Raw genomic sequence first — 23,275 nt, forward strand, 5'->3', positions numbered from 1 at the left:
TTTAGTCATACTTGAATATAAGTTGTCTGAAAATGTTTAACGAGATGCACATGAACGAACTCTCCTATTTTGATATAGGCGCTGCCTACCAAAATCGGTAACCTTTGCCCGGCTTGCATGCAAAGGAAGAATTCTGACATGGAAACATTTGATGAGGTTTGGATATTATGTTTTGTTTGAATGTGTAGTATGCAGAGATGAGGATGAGACCTACATTGCAAGACTACCAGAACATGTTGGAAATTTGTTTTGAGCATGCTAGGTATGCAGTGTGCTTTCCTAGAAGAGCAAATTTTCCAGACATGGAATATCCCCAATATAGATCAGCTTTCTCTAGTATTTGGAAAATTTGCCCTTCAACTATCATCTAGAAGGTATCGAAGGAACGAATCTTTCAAGGTAAGAAGGAATCAATTGAGCAATTGTGCTTACAAATTGGAAGTAGTATATCAAAGTTTATCAATACAGCATGTTCATTGAAACATCCATGTAAGTCGTCGTTTAAGCGAGTTGACGCTATTTTACAAAGGATTTGGAACCTTTAGAAGTATAGACTCGTTAAAGGGCTCTCTCGGGTTGATCCGTTTCGACAAAAAAGGGATGATGTTGTTTGGATGTCCCCTCCAGATGAGTGGGTGAAAGTAAAATTTGATGGCGCATCAAAGGAAAACTCGAACCCTTCTAGAGCTAGTTGTGTTGCAAGAGATAGTGCAGGGCACATCTTTGCTATTGAATCCAAAAGATTGGAGGATGGGACCAATAATGAAGTGGAGACCAAAGTCACATTGTTAGTTGTTGATTTGGCCAAGCCACTGAAGGTTGAACAACTTCACTTGACTTGAATTCTACAAAATTGCGATGGCCTACAAAGTGGTGACAAGGTGTGAACATGAAGAGTGGAGGCAAAATCTTGAAACATTCCTCCGCATCAGGAAACTAGGGATTGGATTTCATACCCAAAGAGCATATCCCGAGGTACCGTGTTCATTTCCACCCTTTTTGTTCTACCACGTTGCTTAAAATAGAGTTGCAAGGAAAACCAAAGCCAACGACATGTGGAGAGTAATGTGCCACATGTGATTGTGATTTCCTCTAGTTTGGACAAGAAAAACTTTGACAAAACCACTCACACACCAGATTGTAGAGTATTGGACAATTCTACGAGCCGGCCAAGGAGTGGTGCAACATAGGAGGATTAGACCGAGATCGGGCCATAGGGGACAAGGGCGAGCTACACAACGAGGTGGTGGTCAAGGCGAGCAAATGGAGGAATGTGGCATCTACAAAACAAGTGTGGAGTCCAATTTGGTTTTTTGTTTGTTTTTTGAATATTCTAGAAACTTTGTATGGTGGTCGATCCCAATTTTGTTACTGGGCGTTGAGACACAAATCTGTTTTTTCGAAGATAAAAGGATGCTGATAGCCAACATTATAATTTATAAGGGTAGCCATAGGTGGATTTTGGTTTTGGGGGTCTACAAAATGTTCTTTTTGTGATGGCAGTTTCAAACTTCCTAACTGTGATACTTGATGTAAAATATATACTATAATAAATAAATTAAGCTCTTTATCAAGCAAAAATATATATAAGATACTATAATTACAAGTTAATTAAGTTTAATGAAAGTGTTACAAGATTCAAGAAGAGTTGGCAGATTAACGGATTTCCGGATGATTCATTGATAAACAAAGGAACAAATGCGTTCCTTATAAAGAATTACAAAGACATTGTTTCTAAAAGAAACAACGTAGACTGAAGACGGAATTAGCAACAAAACTAGAGACAGGATAGGAAACATTCCTATCTAGACCGAAGAAAAAAGAGATAGGATAGGAAACATTCCTATCTAGACTGAAAGACAGACTACAGACAAGTAGTTGACTATTATAGAAAGTATAAGATATTATCTTAATACCCTCCCTTAATGGTCAACGTACGAATGTCGGAACATTCTGGGATAATTGAGACCCTCCCTAGATCTACAGAATGTTGAAACCAAGAAGCTTTGCCAAAAGAGTGCTATGACTCAAAATAGGTTGCATTTACAAAACTTCGTTTTTGTGGAAAAAACAATAAAACCCAGAATCTCACACAACCTTGCGTATTACAGACAACTTGAAATGATTTTTGAGGAGAAAATCAACAAACCCAGAATCTCACACAACCTTGCGTATTACAGACAACTTGAGATGATTTTTGAGGAGAAAATCGACAAACCCAGAATCTCACGCAACCTTGCGTATTATAGACAACTTGAAATGATTTTTGAGGAGAAAACCACCAAACCCAGAATCTCACGCAACCTTGCGTATTACAGACTTGAAATGGTTTTTGAGGAGAAAATCAACAAACCCATAAAAACAGAAACAAATTTAGAAGGCGAAAAATGCAGCTTCGCCTTGATCAGGAAGCGGAGAAGTCGGACGCTGCTTAACGGTGTTTCAATATTCAATTGCGATGATGCGCTGCTTCCAGGTTCCATAATTGCGAGCATTGAATTTGGAATTATGCTCGAGCAGAATATTTGTCAGAGATGCCATGGCACGTTTTTTCAATGAAAACTGTGAAAATCTGTAAAGGCATGTTCTTCGAGGCAAAAATACGGAAGACACAAAAGAATCAGAGAATGACCCAAAAGAGAGCTCGAAAAACCCAGAAGGAATCTGCTATCGTTTTCTGGATCCGCTGGCTCAAAAATCGAGGCACCCAGAAAAAACGGACGACAACCCAATTGAGTTCTCGAAAAACCCACCAAGAATCTGCAAACAAAATATTTTTTCGACCCCAAAAATTAGGGTTTCGAAAAAAAACGGCCCTAGCTGAAAAAAGCTTGAAAAAACTTCAGATTTCTTGAAAAAAATGGCAGATTTTTCTTCAAGGATCGATGTGCATGGACGAATGGGGCTAGAGTGTGTTGAACAAACACAGGCAGACCTGAGTTCGGGAATTTCTCTAGGCTGAAAACCCTAAGCGGGTTTTAGAGAAATTCAATAGAAAAAATTTTGAAAAAATTTAAACAAATAATTTCACAAAGAAATTATAAATTTTTCAAAGAAATTCAAGTATTGGCTCTAATACCATGTTACAAGATTCAAGAAGAGTTGGCAGATTAACGGATTTCCGGATGATTCATTGATAAATAGAGGAACAAATGTGTTCCTTATAAAGAATTACAAGGACGTTGTTTCTAAAAGAAACAACGTAGACTGAAGACGGAATTAGCAACAAAACTAGAGACAGGATAGGAAACATTCCTATCTAGACCGAAGAAAAAAGAGACAGGATAGGAAACATTCCTATCTAGACTGAAAGACAGACTACAGACAAGTAGTTGACTATTATAGAAAGTATAAGATATTATCTTAATAGAAAGGTTGACAGATATGTAAAGAAGATTCGCAAAACTCCCTGAACACAAGATGTAGAAGGGTGGAGAGTTCATTTGAAAGGATATAGAGGAAAGAAGGAAGAGGGAAGCATGGGAATTAAGGAAAAGGATTGATGGAAGAAGAAAGGAATTGGAAGAAACTACAAGTGACTATCAAATGGCAGCAATGATGAAGGGTTACAACTCTTCCAAAGAGTGGTCATTATGAAAGGCTGTGATTATCTAATGGTAGAAACGATGAAGGGTTGTGACTTTTCCGAGGGGTGGTAAATGTAAGAGATTGTGACTCTCTTTACGGGTAGAAATGATTGAGGGTTATGACTTCACGGGTGGTCATCCTCTACTTTTGTGGATCTTTCATTCATTTACACCTTTCATTTGCTGATGAGAGCATGACAGGGAAAGGCAATAATCCCCTTTGTCCTTTGATCGAGTTGTTCATTTTCCAATTATGCCATGACATCAAAATTTATTTGAACAGCACTGCAATTCACAATAGCTGAAACGCATGTGGCTGTACATGGATCAGGAATTTCTCTTCAACTGGATTTGGCAGTTCCGAAAATGTTTTAGATGCCTCACCATAGCCTCAAGATAGTTTAAAGCAATTTCGATGCATTTAATTATTGATGTTTGGCAGTTCTTCGTATGAATACATAATATTACTTGATTGTGAAGCTATGAGGGATAACTGAGTCCAAGCACTTGCAAAAGCAGTACAAATAATTTAGTGTGGACTCAACAGTATGATAAGCAAAGGGTGGCTACATTTACAAAATGTCTTGCCCTATGATCTTTGCATATTTTATCTAGTGAAGCTGTGATGGACTTAGCTTCAGCAACTAACAACTTTGGGAAGCATTCTTTTTGTCAAAATGCACTCCATCACATGTTTTATTTACTAGATGCCATTTGCTTTATTGAATTGTAGCAAGAAAAAACGACCTCATATAGTCACCTCACTTGCCATATTTAGACTGCAGCATGAGTTTAACAGCCACATAGCTCATCCAGTTGGATTTGTAGCTCTACAGGAGCAACTTGAAAATGAAAGCTTCCAGCACATTGAGTTCCAACTTGTCTCAATACTTCATAGCCCCAAGTGACTTTGGGGCTTGGAGTTCCTCTCTATTTAGCCTCAAATGCTTATATACTGTTGCATACATAATTTAACAGCGCTTGATTATTGCTGCCAAATGTGTAAAACACACAAGACTTAGAAAAGGTTTAGTTCAGGGCATACTTTAAGAAATGACTACAAAGAAGAGTGGTAGCCTAGCAAATTTTTCAATGTCGTAAATCAAATTTTAGAGTGATTGTAAGATTTTATCCTTTGTGCGATTTTTTGTTGTGATTTGGTCACTAATGTTTTTCTTGATGTTCAGATTCAATGTCCACATTTCCTGTCAACATCTAATTGTTAAAGAGTGATGTTGAAATGGAGCACGCATGAAAAAAAAAATCTGATAAACTAGGGAGACAGGTGCCCAAATTTTTATACACAATAGTGCAATATGTCCATCTTAAAGAATTAAAGTATTTAACTCAAAGCATATTGTTTGAAGATTAGGAAAAATCTATCAGATATGGGGTTATTGGATACTTTTAAAGAGTCCCAATAGAGAGAATTTGGGGGTAGAAATGAAAAATAGCTATATGGTGAGTTCTATGCATTAAAAAATTCCTTGGTTTTGCTATTTTAATTTACAAACCTAAATTTAATATAGTGATTGAGGTTGTAATTTAATGGCTTGGATTTGATTTGGTGCAGAAAAAACTCAATCCTCATACATGCAGGAGACAACCTGGGCTTTAATGGAGCAACTCAGCGCAGAGCTTGCTGCAGCAAAGTACAGATCAGTTTTTGAGTCTTGAGGAGCAAATGATTGCTCATCAACAGTCAAAATCAATTGTTTTGGTGTTTCTATTGATCAAGGAACATTAATGAAGATTTTTGCTATTGTTTCAAGCATTGTGGACCAGTCTGCATTCTTCAGACTGCTTTCCCTAGAACTTGCTCTATCTCAAGAGACATTTCTGATGCTAACAAAAGGAACTGAAATTATTGCTGAAGCGCTCAGTTTTTCTAGATGTGAACCCTTTAAGCGAGTTTGGGCAACAGATTTGCAATCTTTAGGCAAAGGCATTACATACCGACATTGTAACAATGGGCTCTTTTTGCCTGACTCATCTGTTTGATTTCTACCAGTAATGAAAGTTTGGAGTCACAGCTGATTTTTTGGATACCCATATTTTTGTTTTTGGACTAACTACAGCAGAACATTTTGAGTTTTCAAGACAAAAGGGGAGATGCAGTCTGAAAAGTAATCAATCCACTTTATATAACCATATTCAGTTCGTGTTCTTTCATGTTAGCTTTTTTTGGTATGTACAAAGACAGGGTTAGATCAGGTACACCTTTATGAACAGTTCCTTTGCTAACATTTTCATACTGGTATTTGTTTATAATTTCTGTTTCATGCAAAAGTAGACTCAAGAGATTTCTGCCAATTTATTGTATGACCTGTTGGTTCCCAAACCGCAGATTGGAAATTCAAGAGCTTGCCAATTCTCCAACAGGATTCCACAATCAGTTCTGGCCAACAAACAGTAATACTTCTTGATTCCCCTGCCCTTCAGGCTTCGCTACACCTAGGCGGGTAAACCTTCACTCTGAAACTGATCACCTGGTTCAAAGGCTTTATATATTTAAACTTTACGAATTCTCCGACTGGCAAGTGTAATGTCCCTACTACTAGAGTTGGCAAAACCTGCAAAAGAAAAAGTTAGGATCTTAATAATAACAAATCTTAGTATACTTTCCTACCCTCTAGCCTAAACCCAAACCTTAAAAATGTCTCTAGATGAGTTTCCTAACCCTTAGTTATTCATGTGTCTTTTCTAGAGTGCACCTCTTAAGGCTCACATATGCATTTGTTGACGCCATTAGAATATTCTTACTATTATATTTCCTCAAGCATGTTGGTCAGATGGAGATAAAATTTCTCGCATACCAACATTATAGAGGTCATATCCTTTTAGGTAGTGTTTGGCCAAATGGGCATTCCACCCATCTCTGGTACCAACACTATATGTCCATCTCTATTATGTCAACCAAATGGGTAGTTATACCCATCTCTAATACTGACACTAAGACTTTGTGATCTACTTCATCGTGTCAGCCAAATGGGAGGCTACGCTCATCTCCGATACTGCCACTATAGAAATTATGATCAAATCTTCTACCCATAAAAGATTTCATTGACCAAGTAACCTTTGATGAACATTAAGATTATTTATTAATCTAAAAAGGGACACCATTAACCATTAAGTTATGTGTATTATCCGTTTTGAATTCCACCTTTACATATACATATGTATATGTATAAATTATCCACAAGTATGATTCATTAAAATAAATAAATTCATAAACATAATTAAACAAATATAATTCACAAACATACCTTTCTTACCTTCCTCTTTGCTTGGTCCATGTGGCTCTATCCATAGTCGACCCTTCAATGAATTATTCCTTCTAGATTATCTCAGTTCTATATTTACTTTTTAAAATTCTTCCTTTTCTTATTATAAGGATAAAATGTTTTATTTTGTTTCTTCTTTCCCAAGCGTCAGAAACTTTCATAATACAAATCCTTTGAAAAGTCACAACACTCATAGTTATAATCCTTTCAAAAAGTCACAGCACTTCATAACTAAAATACTTTGGAAAAGTCTCAATACTTTATAATTATAATATTTTTGATGAGTCACAACTATTCATAATTATGATCCTTTCGAGGGTTCACATCCTTTCAATATCATTGATACCTTTTTAGAAGACCACTTCCCTATTTTTTTCATATTACTTTCCTCTTCCAATTTTCCTTTTTGAACTCCTATCTTCTCTTCTTCTTTTTTCCCCCTCTCTAAAATAAACTCTCCTCCCTTTTATATCTTAATTTCAAAAAGTCGTGTCTATTTATTAAATATCTCTTGACTTTTCATTAAATTTAGTTGATTTATATTATATTATGTTATATTATTTATTTACTTACTTATTTGTGTTTATTACTATTTATTAATAAATTCTATTTAGAAAGTTAACACACTTTCTACAATATTGTCTTTTGTATTTAATTTTATTTCTTTATATATGCATTGTAATTTTATTATTTTCTAATTATTTAAAATATCATACTAAATATTATTTCATTGATAATAAAGATTAAATCATTATTATTTCCTATTTTTATATTTTAGAATTAGTTTTAATATAACTTTATTATATTTATTTATTTAATAACATTGTATTATCTAATTATTATTAAAATTCTATCTTAAAATGAGGATATGACAGCAAGGTTCTCGAACTCGATCGATATGAATTTATGTGCTTGCTTGAAATGGTTAAATTATTACGTACAACTCTATGAGACAATATTTGATCAAACATATCATGAATTACTTCTGAGCCCTACAACAAATACTTTTTATATGCAATTCTATGCTAGCTAAAAGATATTTAACTTCTTGGGTAAGGAGTCCAATTAGCTGGGGTCACAGATGCCCAATGCAAAAAATAAAGCCTTGCTGGAATAATCCAATAACTTATTTATTGATCATAAAGGACAAATCACATTTTAGTTGGAATCTCTTCGCCTCAAAAATAAACAAAAGGAGCTTTTATTCGATAGCTTTCCTTGCAAGCGAATACTTTTCTTTTCTCTTCTCTAAATATATGTCTCGTTATTTTTTATTGTCTTGTTATTGTGGCACTTATATTTATAAGTGACCAAAAAGTTAAAAAATGTGTCCCTAGCAACACATCATTCCATAATAACAAAAAATTAGTCAAAAGTGACTATTACCAAATATGATTTTATCTTAAAACAATGATTCTAATAAACTGCAATGTCAAGCAAGACTTTATTATATAGTTTTTGCCAAAAAAAATTGTTCGAGCCACTAAACATTTACAATTAATCGAACGGGAACAATTTTAGACACTACTAGAATCATAACGTTTGTGAAGAAAAATCCCTACCGTCTTTAGTTATTTAGTGATCCTGTCACTTTAGTCATTCAAGTGTCCACATTTAATATGAATTGTGCCATACCAGTACTCTATCTTGCAAGAACATCTTCAACATTTTTTGTTCATTTATGCTAAATCATGTACGTGTGCAACATGTGCTTAAAGATCATCTCCAGGTTATACAAACTCCAATATGTTCACTTCAAATATCTCCTTGCAATGTCAAAAGAATTCCATGTTTTGCAATAAGTTTTAGCATGATGGGAGCCTTTCAACCATTCCATCGATAACCTACATGTGTCACATGGTTTGATAACTGGAAGTATTCACCAATTATATAGAATTCGCCTACATCATAGTCACAAACTAAAGATCACTCCAAACACTTTAGACACTCCACTACCAAACATTTATTATCATGCCTTCTTGTTTAACTTCCTACATTGACCCATGCTGCATGTTTTCTATGTGCCAGAGATACATCTATTTTCATTGATCTTTATGGTAGTCGGTTGTGTTGGTTATCAAAATCGCTGGTTAGAAACCTACGAGCCTTGCCTGCTAGATGCTGGGTATCTAACTGATTTTGGCCAATGTGACAGGATTGAATCAAATCCTCTACGCTTTTGGTTCTACTAGACCAAGGCTTGTTTACCCAAATCCAAAACTCGGATGCAAGATGTATTATAGCAGATTACAACAAAAACAAATTTCTCAACTAGCAAGTATCAAGGAAATTATCTGGATTGCAATTAATGATTATTTATCTTCAAACTTTGATTACTTTTTATTAGATTTGTGTGTTGCTGAAAGAAAAAGTTAAAACGATTTATTAAATCAAAATCCTTAAAGAAAGAAGATGGAGAAATGCTAGCATTCAATTCAATAATTTTGAACAAATTTATGATTAGTGTCAAATTCTAATTGGGTAATAGAGTCAAACATATATTTTTTACATACAACTTTATGACATTGATGATGTAACTTTTGCTAAAAATTTACTAATTATGATGCCACAAATTGTTATATTTTTGTGTATTCAAATTAATCTATTATGCTTTAACCATTATGCGGACACAATAGATAAAAATAAAAGGAAAGAATTTATATCCTATGCTATTTGTATTTGTCAAATCTGAATAACAATAAACAATTTAGTGTACCTATCAAATTAGTAAATTATAAACAAATAAATGATCAGCACCATAAAGGACGAATTACATGTATTCCAACTCTAAAAACAATTAAAATCCTTACTGATTTTAATGCTGGACAAATTGTACTGAAGACACTCAACCTTCTAATGCTCTATTCAGCATAGTTCGATCCATACAATGCCTGATTTGGTGCTCAAAAAATTACAATCTTCTTTGCTTAGTTCAAAAATCCAACTCCTCCTTTAAAGAGATTTTTTTTATAAAAAAAATCCAAATATATATGTTGAACAGTGACAAACTATCTTCAGGAAATCCAATGTGTCTCGTTTGATTTACATCTTATATTATATATAGACTATGAAAAGTCACGTTTTGAAAGGTTATGTCCTTATGAAGAGTCGTATTCTATTGTCACAACCTTTCAAAACAAATGACAAATCGCTAATCTTTATGAAATGTTTAAAATATAAACATTTCCTAGCCGGCAGTTTAATTAATGTATTATATTTCTTCATCGGGCCCCTATAACCTTTATATTCACCGTGCTTGCAAATAATCTCCTGCCTTTTCCCTTATACACATCCAAACTTTGGTACCCGCAGGTAACAATTCATCCACTACTCTACATCCGAGTTCGTGCTCAATCGTTTCAACCTCATTCGCACATAGCCTCCAATCATTTCATGGTGATCTTTCCGCATTCAAATTCTTCAAGTATCGTAGGAAGTTTAATCATGCTTTGGCTTTATGATTCTCGACGTATTGGCATCCAGAAATTTGTCTTCATCCCTCGCGAGTGGCCTTCCATTCTTTCTTTTATGCATTGGTTCCTGTCACAGAATCATCGTGTTCCAGTTTTCATATTACAAAGACGTTGGCAGTCCTTGAGTTCTCATATAATCCTCAAACAAGATGTTCTCCGCTTGGTTTCAAAGAAGTCTTTTGCGCACGTAATGACTCCCTCATCTGAGCATAACCTGCCAAAACATACACAGAGCACTATAAGTAAGTATAAACACTTTACGGGAGATACTTACCAAAAGATCTTGTTGATGCCTCCTATTTCCTCTTCCCGTGAATATATCCTTATTTGCCACTAATAACCAAGATGTGAAGGTTTGCGAGTTCCATTAGAGGTGGCAATCGCCATAATTGAGATGTGGCACATAACACATAATTTCCCCACTGAAGAATTCAGTCAACATATATCGTCACATGCATGTATCGGTGGAGACTCTCTTGCTAACCGTGCCTTCTATTGACAAGTTTTATTACATCTTCGTTGGGTCTTCTCGATCAATTTCATGTAACAATTCCATAATCTCACATAAGTATGAATATTCAAGATTTGAGAGACCAACACCAAACAGCCAACTATTGTGGTCATCCTTTGAAAACAACTTCTGCGTCCTTGCAGCATCAACAAGTATCCACAGGTTCCAAAGACCTTGATCCTTTGCCATTTCTTTTAATGTTTCTTCTGCTGGGTGTATTGTCCACTGCTCATCTGATTGAGCAAGCCTAACAAAATCTTTTTTAACGGATAAATATGTTGCTCCATAAAACTAAGCAGCTTCCTTCTTAATTATTGTACTCTTGCATTAGGAAGAAAACCATTCCCTCCGATAGGAATATCTTGAGTTTCTATAAATTTCTGCTGTGAAGAGTTGTTTGTTTCCAATGCCGTGTTTCTAACAACAGAAGACGATGGCTTGTCTAGAAGTATTGAATCTTTGCTTATTTTTTTCCAAGCTGTATCTGTAAAATATGTTGCTACACTTCCTCGAATTTAACATATTCTCCTCCAAACACATTTCCTTGCAACCATCTATGATAAACTCCTACAAAGATAGCCATCGAGCGAAAGAGTGAGAATGCCAAATAAAACTTCCAATCTTGACCAGGCCACTGAACTCCAGCAGCAGTACAACAATCTACCAAATACTGTTCTTGAGATGGAATTCCTTCAAGAATTATTCCATTGTCAAGGCCATAATATGAAGGGACTGAAGCCCTAGAGCTATCAAGGAAAAACGGCATGGAGCTATATGCAAAATCACACATTTGGTTCCAACTCCACTATCTCTCAAACTATTGAATTGTCCCTCTTGCCATTAATGGATTGTTGTTGTTTGTTCTTTCCTTAATTCTCCGTGAACCACTTATAATTATCTTGCTCATGACTTTTAATACTTGAAACATACTGGTTGAGTACAAGTAGTGAGTAAGATCTGGAAATTCTGTCTTTTCCATGGTATTTGGGACTCTCCAAATTTTAGAGTTCCATCAGGTTGTCTTTGAAATGCTCTTTAATTTTACTAGGTCCACAAGCACATTATTTCCGAAGATGTTCTAATATCTATACACCGGGCAATATTGTTATTCCCTACCTTCACCAGTATTTGAGGCTGTAGAGTTAAATGCCATCCCTTAATGCTTTTCCAGCGAAGATCAATAAGATTGGCATATTCACACCTCTACGCCTCCATAATCTGATACAAGTTTCTCACTCTTACAGCATATGCTCTCTGATTTTCTGGCACTAAATATGACATAAATTATTTGTTTTCTAATCACTATTTAATCATCATATTATAAACAAACTGCTTCTTTGTTTCTGCATTCACTTCCCACCTTTGGATTCCATCTTCCTTTATGACTGCAATCGATTTAAGTATTACCTCTTTATCTTCATGCTTCAGAAATATGTTTCATGTTCAGATTGACTTGATGTGTCTTCAAATATATTTATTTGATTCCTTTGTGTTGTTGTGTCATGGATATGTTGTTCATGATTGTAGTCTTCAAACAAATCAATTCTCTTGATATATTACTGCATACCTCAATTCATTTCAGAGTTAATTGATCAGGTTCATGATGCGCTACCGATGTATTTCATAGTTGTCCACCTTATCAAAAGAATCATCTGTAGGCATATAAATTGTGGCCTTTAACATGCAAACTGGAGACTTGTGTTTGTTGGATACAATTGTTCAATTGTGTGTTGTCTTTGATGTTGCACAAATGTCATATCAATTATCAGTCAAAGTCTACTAAGCTCAGTTCATCAGCAAAGCAAAAGACAGAGTCTACTGAGCTCAAATGGTTAGCAAAGCGAATTACAGATTCTACCGAGCATTTCTAGAAGTTACTCTATGGAAACAATTTCTGTTGAGCTCACTCGGGCATCAAAGGTTTTTGTAGCGGAAGTCAATATCTACTAAGCTCACAAGGTCAGCAAAGGAAAGTTAGTGTCTACCGAGTTCACTCGGTCTCCAAAGGATTTTGCAAAGTTCTCAATGTTTACCGAGCTTCAGTTGGTTAACACTGGAAATCATTTCTGAAGCAGGGTAGGCCAATGAAGGATTTTATTGTTTTGGGAAATAAAGTTTAATTGTTTCATATAATGTTTGTAGCTGACTGATGTAATGATTGTTGGTAATTGTAACTTGCAAATGAGCCGACTTGACAATTTGTAAGGTATAAGTAAAAGGTCAAGTTGTGAATTCTAAAGTATGATAAATGAATGAGCGAGCATGCAAGTTAATTGTGTGAAGAGGAAAGTGCGAGCAAATTTTGAAGAAGGATCAGATATCTTTGAGGAGCAGCAAAGGTGTATTCGATCAAGAGAGGATCTAGTGAAGCAGAACAGAGATCTGTAACAGCAAAGATCAGTTGCATCTCATTCAGGTCACTTCATTGTTACTTTTTCATCATTGTAGCAGTGATTCCTAAATCTCTTAACAGAGTTGTTTTAACAACCATTTTTGTAAATCCTCTAACAAGGTGGACAATTCTATTGAATTGTTCTAAGAATCTAAAGTCCTCTAGCAAGGCCACTCCTAGCAGGGTGTTTAAATCCTCTAATAGAGTCACACCTAACAGTGTGTTTTATAACCTTTACCAGGGTTGGCTCCTAACAGGGCTCACTTCAAAAGAGTGAAAATTGGTAGCTAGTTACTTGGTGGTTTTTCCCATATCGGGTTTCCACGTTAAATCTGGTGTCTCTTGTGTTGAGGTTTTCTTTTTTATGCATGCATGTTAAATCTTTGTGAATGCTTAATAAATATTGGATTTCCACGTTAAATCTGGTGTCTCTTGTGTTGAGGTTATTTCTTTTATGCATGCATGTTAAATCTTTGTGAATGCTTAATAAGTTAACATACATTTACTGAGTTATAGCATTTTTCTGTATGGCTACCGAGTGACAACAGTAGCTAAGTTTTTAAGACATCTAAGGGATCTATGGATTTGTTTTTGTGGTAACTGATTTTACACCCCCCCCCCCTCAGTTACTCCATCTATATTTCCAATAGTGTCTTCTTAACTTTAAACGCTTCCTCAAACTTTTGTTCATATGATGACCACGTGTTCCAATATATCATAGCTATTTTATTAGTATCATTATGGTAATTTGAAGAATTTTATATAAATTACATCATTTCCCGTTATATATTTTAATTGAATCTAATGTTCAGGTGTCTTAATCAGTCTTCTGTGATTTCTCTAATATAAATGCTTGATACACTTTATGTTATTACTACTTGTGTGCATTTCCTTCTCATGTCAGACAGTTTGTATAATATTTCTCCAATATGGATATTGGTTAAGTTTTTCATCTCTAACATCAATGACTATATTTCACCAAATCTCCAACATTATTTTTAAAATGGAGGTCCTAATTTTGCAAATTAGGGCTCCATCATGACCCATTAGTGTTAAATATTGTATCATTTTCTTTGCTCTTTGAAATCGGGTAGAGCTTTTAGAATGGCAATTCTCATCAAGCTTTATAGCTTATACAATATGGCTTCCCTTAGAAATTCAAAAATATTGTGTCTTGGCCATCCTGTACAAATTGAGTACAGCCACTCATTTTTTAGGTTTACTCCTTGTGTTGGACAAACTTTAAGGTCAAAAGTCATATTTGTAATTTTATACACTCCTTGACTAGGTGTCTACAAAGTTTGTCGTCCTCCAATTATTCTCGTCATTGATTAACTTGGAACAACTCTAAGTCTTTGTAAAACTCCAATAACATTTGTGCAAATGGGAAAGACTCTAAAGACAAATATTCATCAAACCAGCAGGCCTTGCACACAAAATCCATCTTGTGCTTCCTCATAATCTCAGGGTGCTTCTTATCAGCATGAAGGATCATTACAGTGGAATCCATATTTCTAGTATTCGATGTTGTGTCTATATCACATGCAGTGTACAATATATAGGAGTATAAAGACTGTGCAAAAAGAATTAGATCTGTATGAAAAAGAGATTTCAAATCTGGAAAATGGAACTGACAAGCCCAAGGCAGAGTGTGCTTGTGATAATAGTGATTTGCAAACATTTCTCGTTGTGTTGTACTTGTTGATGACAAACATAATGAAGATGTTATTCTTCAATGAAAATTTGATATGTTGTATGAAAAAGCCCACTTCTTGCAAGAAGGTATAGACCTTTTTGTTGAAGAAAAAATAGAAAATTGAAAGGAACTAAGAGTTGCTGCATTATCAATTTTCAAGCTATTCCCATCATCTTTCGGAAGAAATATGTCTCTCTTGAGGTAGAATCTGCACAATTGAAATGCATTAATTCCCATTCTCCGAACTCCGCACAAGTTTTGATTACATATTCTATTTTGAGTTACAAAGTACTCAAGGAAGTTGGCCAACCTACAACTTCCTGTGACTCTAAGCATTGTATGATGCCTTTTGTTCCATTTAAGAATCACAAAAAAGGATTTGTTCTGATATTCTTAGACAAACGAGTCATTAAGATCATAAGCCAGTTGAGCAGTGTGCTTGTGATACTAGAGATTTGCTAACATTTCTCTTGATGTTGTACCTGTTGATGACCGACATAATGAAGATATTATTCTCCGATAGCGAAACAATATGTTGTATTTAACAATCCAATTCTTGCAAGAAGTTATAGTCCATTTTGTTAAAGAGAAACCAAAAATTCAAAGCAACCAATCAGTTCCTGCATCTTAAATTTTCAACCCAGCACCATCAACTTTCAAAAGCAAAATGTCTCTTCAGGTAGAACCAATTGAAATGTATTAATCACATTCTTCAACTATTCCAACTTCTGCAAAAGTTTTGATGACATCTTTATTGTGGATTACTATGTACTCTTGACTAAGTTGGCCAACCTACTACTTCATGGGATTCTAGACATTGTATGGTAACTTTTGTTCCTTTTAAGAATCACACAAAAGGATGTTCATAGACAAATAAGTTATTAAGGTGGAAAACTTGATAAATGCCACAAGTATTGGTGATCCAATCACAGAAATCATTAGACCAGCTAGAAATGGACTTCTATCCTAAGTGTGATCATGTGTTTTCTACGCTTTTGTGAGTCTTTGGGGGAGAATTGCACTTCCTTTGATTAACCTCTAAAAACTACATTACAGGAAAGAGGGACCAAGCAAATTTTCCATCCAGGAGAGATAAGTGGGGAACAGGGGCTGTAATCCATGCAAGAGAGACACTTCCAATGCAGCCTCCAGTCAATCTCAGCCATTCCATGGGCCATCTCACTCACCATTACAATTTACAACATATATTTTCTCACAAATATTCCTACCCACATATGCTTAACAACATCTGCAATTTTCTTTGATCCCCACATGTATTTGTTTAACTGTCGGGAAACATTCTTGTTGTGCTAGCTGCTTGAGATAGTAGCAATTTCCATTGATAACAAGTTTTGTTTTCTTTTGTACAATAGAATATGATTTTAATATCACTAACGCATGACAGCATTCATCTGGTTACCCAACATTTGGTCATTTGGAGCTTTTAATTATCTCAAACATCCTTCTCATCCTATGATGTGGTTTGCCAAAATGGATCTACAACTTGACATGTCCTCATAGGATCTTTTGACCTTTGGTTGCACGATACTTCTTGTATTCATGGACCCTATATGGGAGACCAGTTAAGAATTACAATGTTGAACCAAAAATCATGGATCTCTTATCGACTCTTTGAAAAGGGTTCCCACAACTCTTATTTGGTGATTATTTCCAGTTTTATGTTGTACCTTTCAAGCTAACTGTCACTAATTACTTGAAGCATTTAAATGGATTATTTGACACCTTTTTCTGAAGCAGTCAAGAATCTTCATCAAACTACAACACCTTCAAATTTGTCAAGTGTTAGTACTCCTTGAATAACCTCTAGTTATTCATTGTTGATCATGAAGTAAGATATCATTAATACGGTTGCCATTCCTCTTTCTCTTCTTTCCAACTTAATGCTAAGAAGGGATGTTTGGTATGGTTGTAAGACTTTGAAGCAAAAACATTATGTACGATCCACATTTATAGATTCCCCTTTTCTCTCCACTATTCTCTCAAACCACTCTCTGGTTTGAACACTACAGTAAAGCTTATCTTGGAGAGAGAGCTATTTTAAGCACTGTCCCCTAAGCATCTCTTGCACAGCTCACTTTCTTAAATAGAGGGGAATTAATGATTTATGTACAAGTGTGGATAGTCACTTGTATTCTATACATTTTCTGTTTAATTATAACTATATCTTGGCAACGAGGGTTAACTGAAGGTTAAGATCAGGTATTTGTTTAAAAATATTCAAAAAATATAAATGAACAAGCAACAGAGAAAGCTCAAATGGTCAAGCATTGCGAATTTAAAACCTTGCTTGACATAGCAAAATAGAGAAGCCCATGAGATAGATGCAAGTGGTAAAGCCTGAAGAATTCCATAGGTAAGCCCTAAGATCATATGAACATGAGTGAGTGAACAAGCCCATGGAATGAGGTTGACTAGTCACGAAAAAATCATAGCAAAGCCTTGGATTTAATTTCTCGCAGCATAACAGCATGTAACTGCTGGATGAAGTCAAATGGTAAGCCTTGGGTTCTAGTCCTCACTAGACGTTGCTCCATAAACAACACTGTTGGATAAGCTCATACACAAAGCATCGAGGATTTTATGATAGTGCCCAAGACTAACATCTCTAAAAGATGTGATAACTTGTTGGGATCAAGTAAAATATTCCATTCAACTCGCAGTGTAGTACATCGGTATGCATAAAACTACAGAATGAATCCATGCAGTAAAGTGTTGGGGTGAATTCATGCAGTAAAGTGTTGGGGTTTAGCAGCACATCGCCAGGTTCCAGACTAGGAGAGACGTGATACAATGTTGTAATTAGAAAGGATAACACCTCAAACTTGGTGGGTAAGCTCACTTGATTTTGGTGACGCATAGAGAGCGTTATACCACAGCCTATGTTCAAATTCCTAGATAAGATTAAGTGTTCAAATTAAGTCAAATATGATATCAAACTCGCATAGTAAGGCGTATTGCAATACATGACTGAGAAGTGAGGAATAAGTTCTTGTAGTAAAGCGCATAAACATCACCAGGTTCAAAAGCCTAGGAGACGTTTTTGTTGAACTTGGTTGAAATAACGCTTCAAACTCAGTTGAAGAATGAACTCGTGAAGTTTTTAAAAAGCATAAGTAGCGGGTCATGTCCGAATCCCTATGAGGACAAAACGAAGCGTAGAAATAAGGTAAATTACTGACTTGGCATGGCACGTCAAAATGGGCAACGCCTAGGAGAGCCGTACGCTCAATTTTACAGTAGGACGAGAGATAGTTGCGTATGATTCCCTATTGAAGTCAGCTGGTGAAGAGCACGCAGCAAGACCAAGATGCTAATCCAGCCTTCAGTAACTTTCACCAAAAACAAATACAGCTAGGCCGCTTAATATGAGCCCAATGTTACTGGGCATGGATTTTTTTCAAATTAAACGCAAAACAAAATTGAAAAGAAGCTTCACGGATAGTTACCGGTTGCAGCAGTGAGGAGGGCTAAAAAAGCTTTTTCTAGGTCAGGTTTCAGGCGCGAATCCTTCTGGGAAACGCAGTACTTAATCCTTCGGTAAGAATTGTATAAGTGGCCTATTTCATCTCTGCTTTTCCTCTTTTTGGCCTTCTCCTCCTCCGAAGGCAAAGCAACTGCCTCCTGACCCTGCACTTTCCCGCTGCCGACTGGTGCCGCGACATCGTTGACATCGTAGCGCTTGCGCTTCTTTATTGGCTGCTCCAGCTCAGCCATGCCCAATTCTCCTTCACGCTCTGATACTCACCATAAATAAAGACTTCTCTGCAGGCTTCTTGCTTTCTACCTCTCCCCGTTTGCTCCTCTCTCGTCAGGACAGTGTCTTGGGTGCCTAATGCTCCATGGTTGCTGTAGCGAATGAATGGCTGAAAAGGACTACAGCGATTGGACCATTATGCTTTTAGCCGCGGGTCACAAACTTCTTTAAAACATATTCGCGTTTTGTACATAAAAATATTTCCTTTAAAAGACAAAATCATTCATTGCGGTGCCTTTTCCCCCCTCGCGCTTTTGGAATTTTTGGTGATTGGCTGTTTTTATGCATTGATTAGGTAGTATACATAAATTTGAATGGGAGATAGACAACATAAATCTTTATGATTCTTTATGATCCTTCTTTTAAATTTGTCAAAACTAAGAAGATTCTTTTTGGTTTGTTGGTTAAGTCGATGGTTCTTTATGGTTGCATGGAGGTAAATAGAGAGAATTCAAAAGCACTTAATCACAAGCAATCTCAAAGTCAAATCTTTTATTCCCTATGAAATTCTTTTGTTAGAAGTTGGAGCTTTTCTGTTAGAGCCTTCACCATTAATTCAATTAATTAGCTACTTAAAAAGGACAGAAAATATGCATGACCATATGTGGCCAAAAATTGTGAAAGAAAAAGTTCCTAACCATAGGAAGAAAACATGGATGAAGCAAAACATTAAATGGGTGGATGAATGGAATATCAAGGTGTGGGAGTGTCTGAACGATAATGCGGGCATAAAAAATTTGTTAGGGAAAAGTTCCAAAGTGCCATGTGGAATAATAACATTGGCAGAAAAAATGTTTATTACATTAAAGAATTCAACCCAACTGGGGATCACAGCAAGAAAGTGTACCTTGGGGTTGCTATTAAAGGTAAGGCAAGGTTGTTTTTGGCTCAGTTGAGGACTAGATCCCATCACCTTAGGTGTGAGATGAACATATGGAAGAGGCCCAAGGAGGTTTGAGAGGAGAGGATATGCATGTTTTGTAGGACGGGAGCTATTGAAACATAATGGCATTTTCTCTCCGAGTGCACAATTTATACAAAAGGCGGTCCACATGCATAGTTTGTTTGAGGTTAACAAGATCAAACAAATGGCAGATTTATTGGTTAATATCCATATCAGAAGATTGGAAATGGAAAGAAATATGGAATATGCTTAGCACGTTCTGTCAGTCCCATAGATTGTTGTGGTATTGTGTACGTCATTAAAATCGCACTCATTCATTCATTAGGATTTAGTTTTATTTGGGATCTTGATTTTGAATCTTAAATTTAAACTTGAGTTTTTTAATTTATATTAAATTGTATTTTCTTTAAATATTAGTAAATAGAATGAATTTCAAATGATGATCTTTAGAACGTTTGGGATAAAGTTAGGTTCTAAGAGAACATTCATTTAATAGCATTGTAACATTATCTAATATTTGTAACATTGTCATTAAAATTATAGTTGTACTATATATTTGTAACATCGTTATAAATATACTACATTCTTATTCTTTCTTTGATTGTATCATCTCTCTAGTTTTAGATCACAAATACAAAGGCAAGCAACTTTTAGTTATCAAAATTCATCCAATTATGACTCATTTTTTAACAAATAACTATAGCTACTTGCATGTGTGTGTGTGTGTGTGTGTGTGTGTGTGTGTGTGTGTGTGTGTTTCAGTCCCAGCTCTAATATCATTACATAAATTAAGTGTTTAGATCTTGTTAATAAATAATATAATTGTTATAAATACACCCCAAAAAGGAAAAAAGCATCCATTTAATCAAATTATAGTAACTGTTGTCTATGATGTTGTAGAAACACAAACTGTCCCACAGTAATCCTTATAAGCTTCAAGTTTTGAAGCATATTGCAAAAATATTGTATTCCAAAGAATCAAGTAGTGGAGTTCATTGATAGAACTTTGTTTCATGCACTACCAACAGAGTAACAATTGTCATTGGATTGGAATGTTCAACCAATATCACTTGAAAGAGCAGAGAGAGGAACTCTCAACTCCCAAGGTCATGTAGACCGAGTCTCAATCGTGCAAGGAATAAGCAAAGTTGGATAAGGAGGTGACTAGGTTTATAATAAGGTGGGAGAAGACTTCAATGATTATTTGTTGTTTATTGGATTTTGGCAATGGGTCACTTGAACTAGGTTGAGTGAATGTCATACGATGGAACCAAAGGGGTTATAGAAAGCAAATAACAGAAAGTAAAGAGCCTACAGAGTTAGAGATTTAATCTACCTATAGTTTACTTTTGCTTAGTTATAATCAACAATACATGTTTGGATAGTAGGACAACTTAAATACACACTTGATCAATCAATCTAACATTCCTAAGTGTTGCAAATAAAATAGTACTGAAGTAAACAAGATCATTTAGATTTATCCAAGCCAAGGAAGATAATAGTAATAAAATAGAAAGATCTCATTGCTTTCGAAGATAAATGAATCCCATAGCAAGCACTCTAGGATTTCTCTACTTAAATACACACTTGATCAATCAATTTAACATTCTTAAGTGTTGCAAATAAAATAGTATTGAAGTAAACAAGATCATTTAGATTTATCCAAGCCAAGGAAGATAATAGTAATAAAATAGAAAGATCTCATTGCTTTCGAAGATAAATGAATCCCATAGCAAGCACTCTAGGGTTTCTCTACTCCAATAACAGCTTAAAAATATTAGCAAACATTAGGCCAAACAAGAGAGAATGCTTCAAGGAAGCTAATTTGTATTGATTCTCTCAAATGGATATTATAAATGTGTATGGTTGTCAAGAGATGCAGCAATGGACACTAGACAGTAAAATCAACAATTTAACCTACCCCAAAACACTTGATGATCTTATTTATGGGTCATTATCTACAAATTTAGGCGGGAAACTAACTTCTTACCCCAACTAACTCACATATTGTCTTTGTTTTTTAGATTTACAAAATCTATTGCTATCTTAACGCATAAACAACTATAGAAGAGGAAATTACACTTGAAAAGTCATGAAAGGAGGATAGAAAGAAGCGAGGATGAGGAAAGGGATTTCCCAACGAAAAATACAATCCATAAATGTTGATATTTACACACTTTTTTTGTCGTATCCCTGTCAATTATCTCCTTGAGGTGTCCACGAATTGATAAGAGCACTCCACTTCTCTAACAATCTTAAATGCATCAGGTGAGTAGGGAAACACATAGTTTGACAAAAAGAAATTCTTTATTTATTGCCATTAACCACCTGTTGTGTCATTAATGAGTCTATCGGTCACATCAATGACATAAGGTCAAATTCAAAAGGAATCCAAGTACATCCGACCAAGTCACGAGGAAAAGGAATCTCTGAACTCGGATTTGTATTCTGCAGAGTTGTGGTGCCTCTAAAAGCAAGCAAAACTCTCACTAAATAGGTATTGAAGTCGACCAAAAGGATCCCTACATGCAAAAAATTTTGCTTGTAGGGAGGTCCTCGTTATGCACTCTCCTACATCACGACACCAAAAGGGTTAGAAGTGGAAGGCAAAGCCTCATCAACCCTAGAAGATAAACGTTTTGGACTTGCTCACGTAGAGTGTCGATCGTGCAAGTGCCTTTTCATTTGATAACTCATTGCTCCCAAGGCTTTCATTCTTGGGAAGCCTCGCCTCCTATGTTGATAGCTAATCCTTCCATGGTTTGGATCTCGAGATGTAGCTTATATAGACCCATCAGGGAATTATCTTCCCATCTAAGATACCCTTTTTATCAAGTGACCTCCATCTTCTACAATTTACATCGATCTTTGTCCAACCATGATACTTGAACAATTTTGTTGGTCCTCTAAAGCCAATACCCATTAGTACCTACAGAGACGAGATGTTTGTTATCATTGTGATCCTCTTTTCAACAATGATTCTCCTATCGTATCTAAGATTTTAGGGATTTCAAGGTTTCATGCCTTCCCATCCTTACAAAGGATAAATGTGCCACATGGGGAAGAAATGCAAAACCCTAAATCCCAAATAGACATGACAACTAATAAAAGATGAAAGAAGGGTAACTGGAAGCCATACCTTGGGAGCATGAAAACTGTCTCTCACTAGCAATGGGGCAAAGAATCCTTAAATCCTAAGAGCATGTAGTTTCAAACTTTGTGAGTGCAAATAGATAGCTTCAAGTTCAAAATTACATTACTCACTCTATATTGAAAACCCAATAATGTGTTGCTCAGACAAAACTTCCAATGACATGGCTTATGAGATTAAGTTGTCCTTGCGTGATTAACAAGACCACTATTCTACATTCACTTGTGTAACACATGGGATCAATAAATGCTAGGTACTTTTGATGTGACAATGATTTAAATTTGAAATACCAACAAACATGTTGTGAATGACACGAGGCACTCAACCTAAGGGAGGATGTTGCATCCAAGTAGACGAAGAAAGTGGAAAAAAACCACTCGTCGCCACCCAAAATGCCATAGAGCTGCTGGCACAATGCCAAACAATACACTCTTCATCCCACCAGGACTGAGGTCACACGTGTACATGTAATAGTGATAATATACTCGTACTTTTCATCTTT

General features: G+C 35.6%; 1 protein-coding gene across 1 annotated transcript in view; it reads right to left on the reverse strand.

The window, feature by feature from the left end:
- The window catches only part of LOC149567579 (nucleic acid binding protein), a 101,101-nt gene extending 82,225 nt beyond the window's left edge, over positions 1-18,876 (reverse strand). The window contains exon 1 of the mRNA XM_089820819.1: positions 18,411-18,876. Coding sequence (XP_089676945.1) covers positions 18,411-18,678 — 268 coding nt within the window. The 5' untranslated portion in view covers positions 18,679-18,876. The remainder of the gene's footprint in view (positions 1-18,410) is intronic.
- Between the last annotated feature and the right edge of the window lie 4,399 nt (positions 18,877-23,275).

Source organism: Cupressus sempervirens, chromosome 3 (assembly GCF_028749045.1).
Source record: "Cupressus sempervirens isolate cs-2001-9-10 chromosome 3, ASM2874904v1, whole genome shotgun sequence".
Lineage (NCBI taxonomy): Eukaryota > Viridiplantae > Streptophyta > Pinopsida > Cupressales > Cupressaceae > Cupressus > Cupressus sempervirens.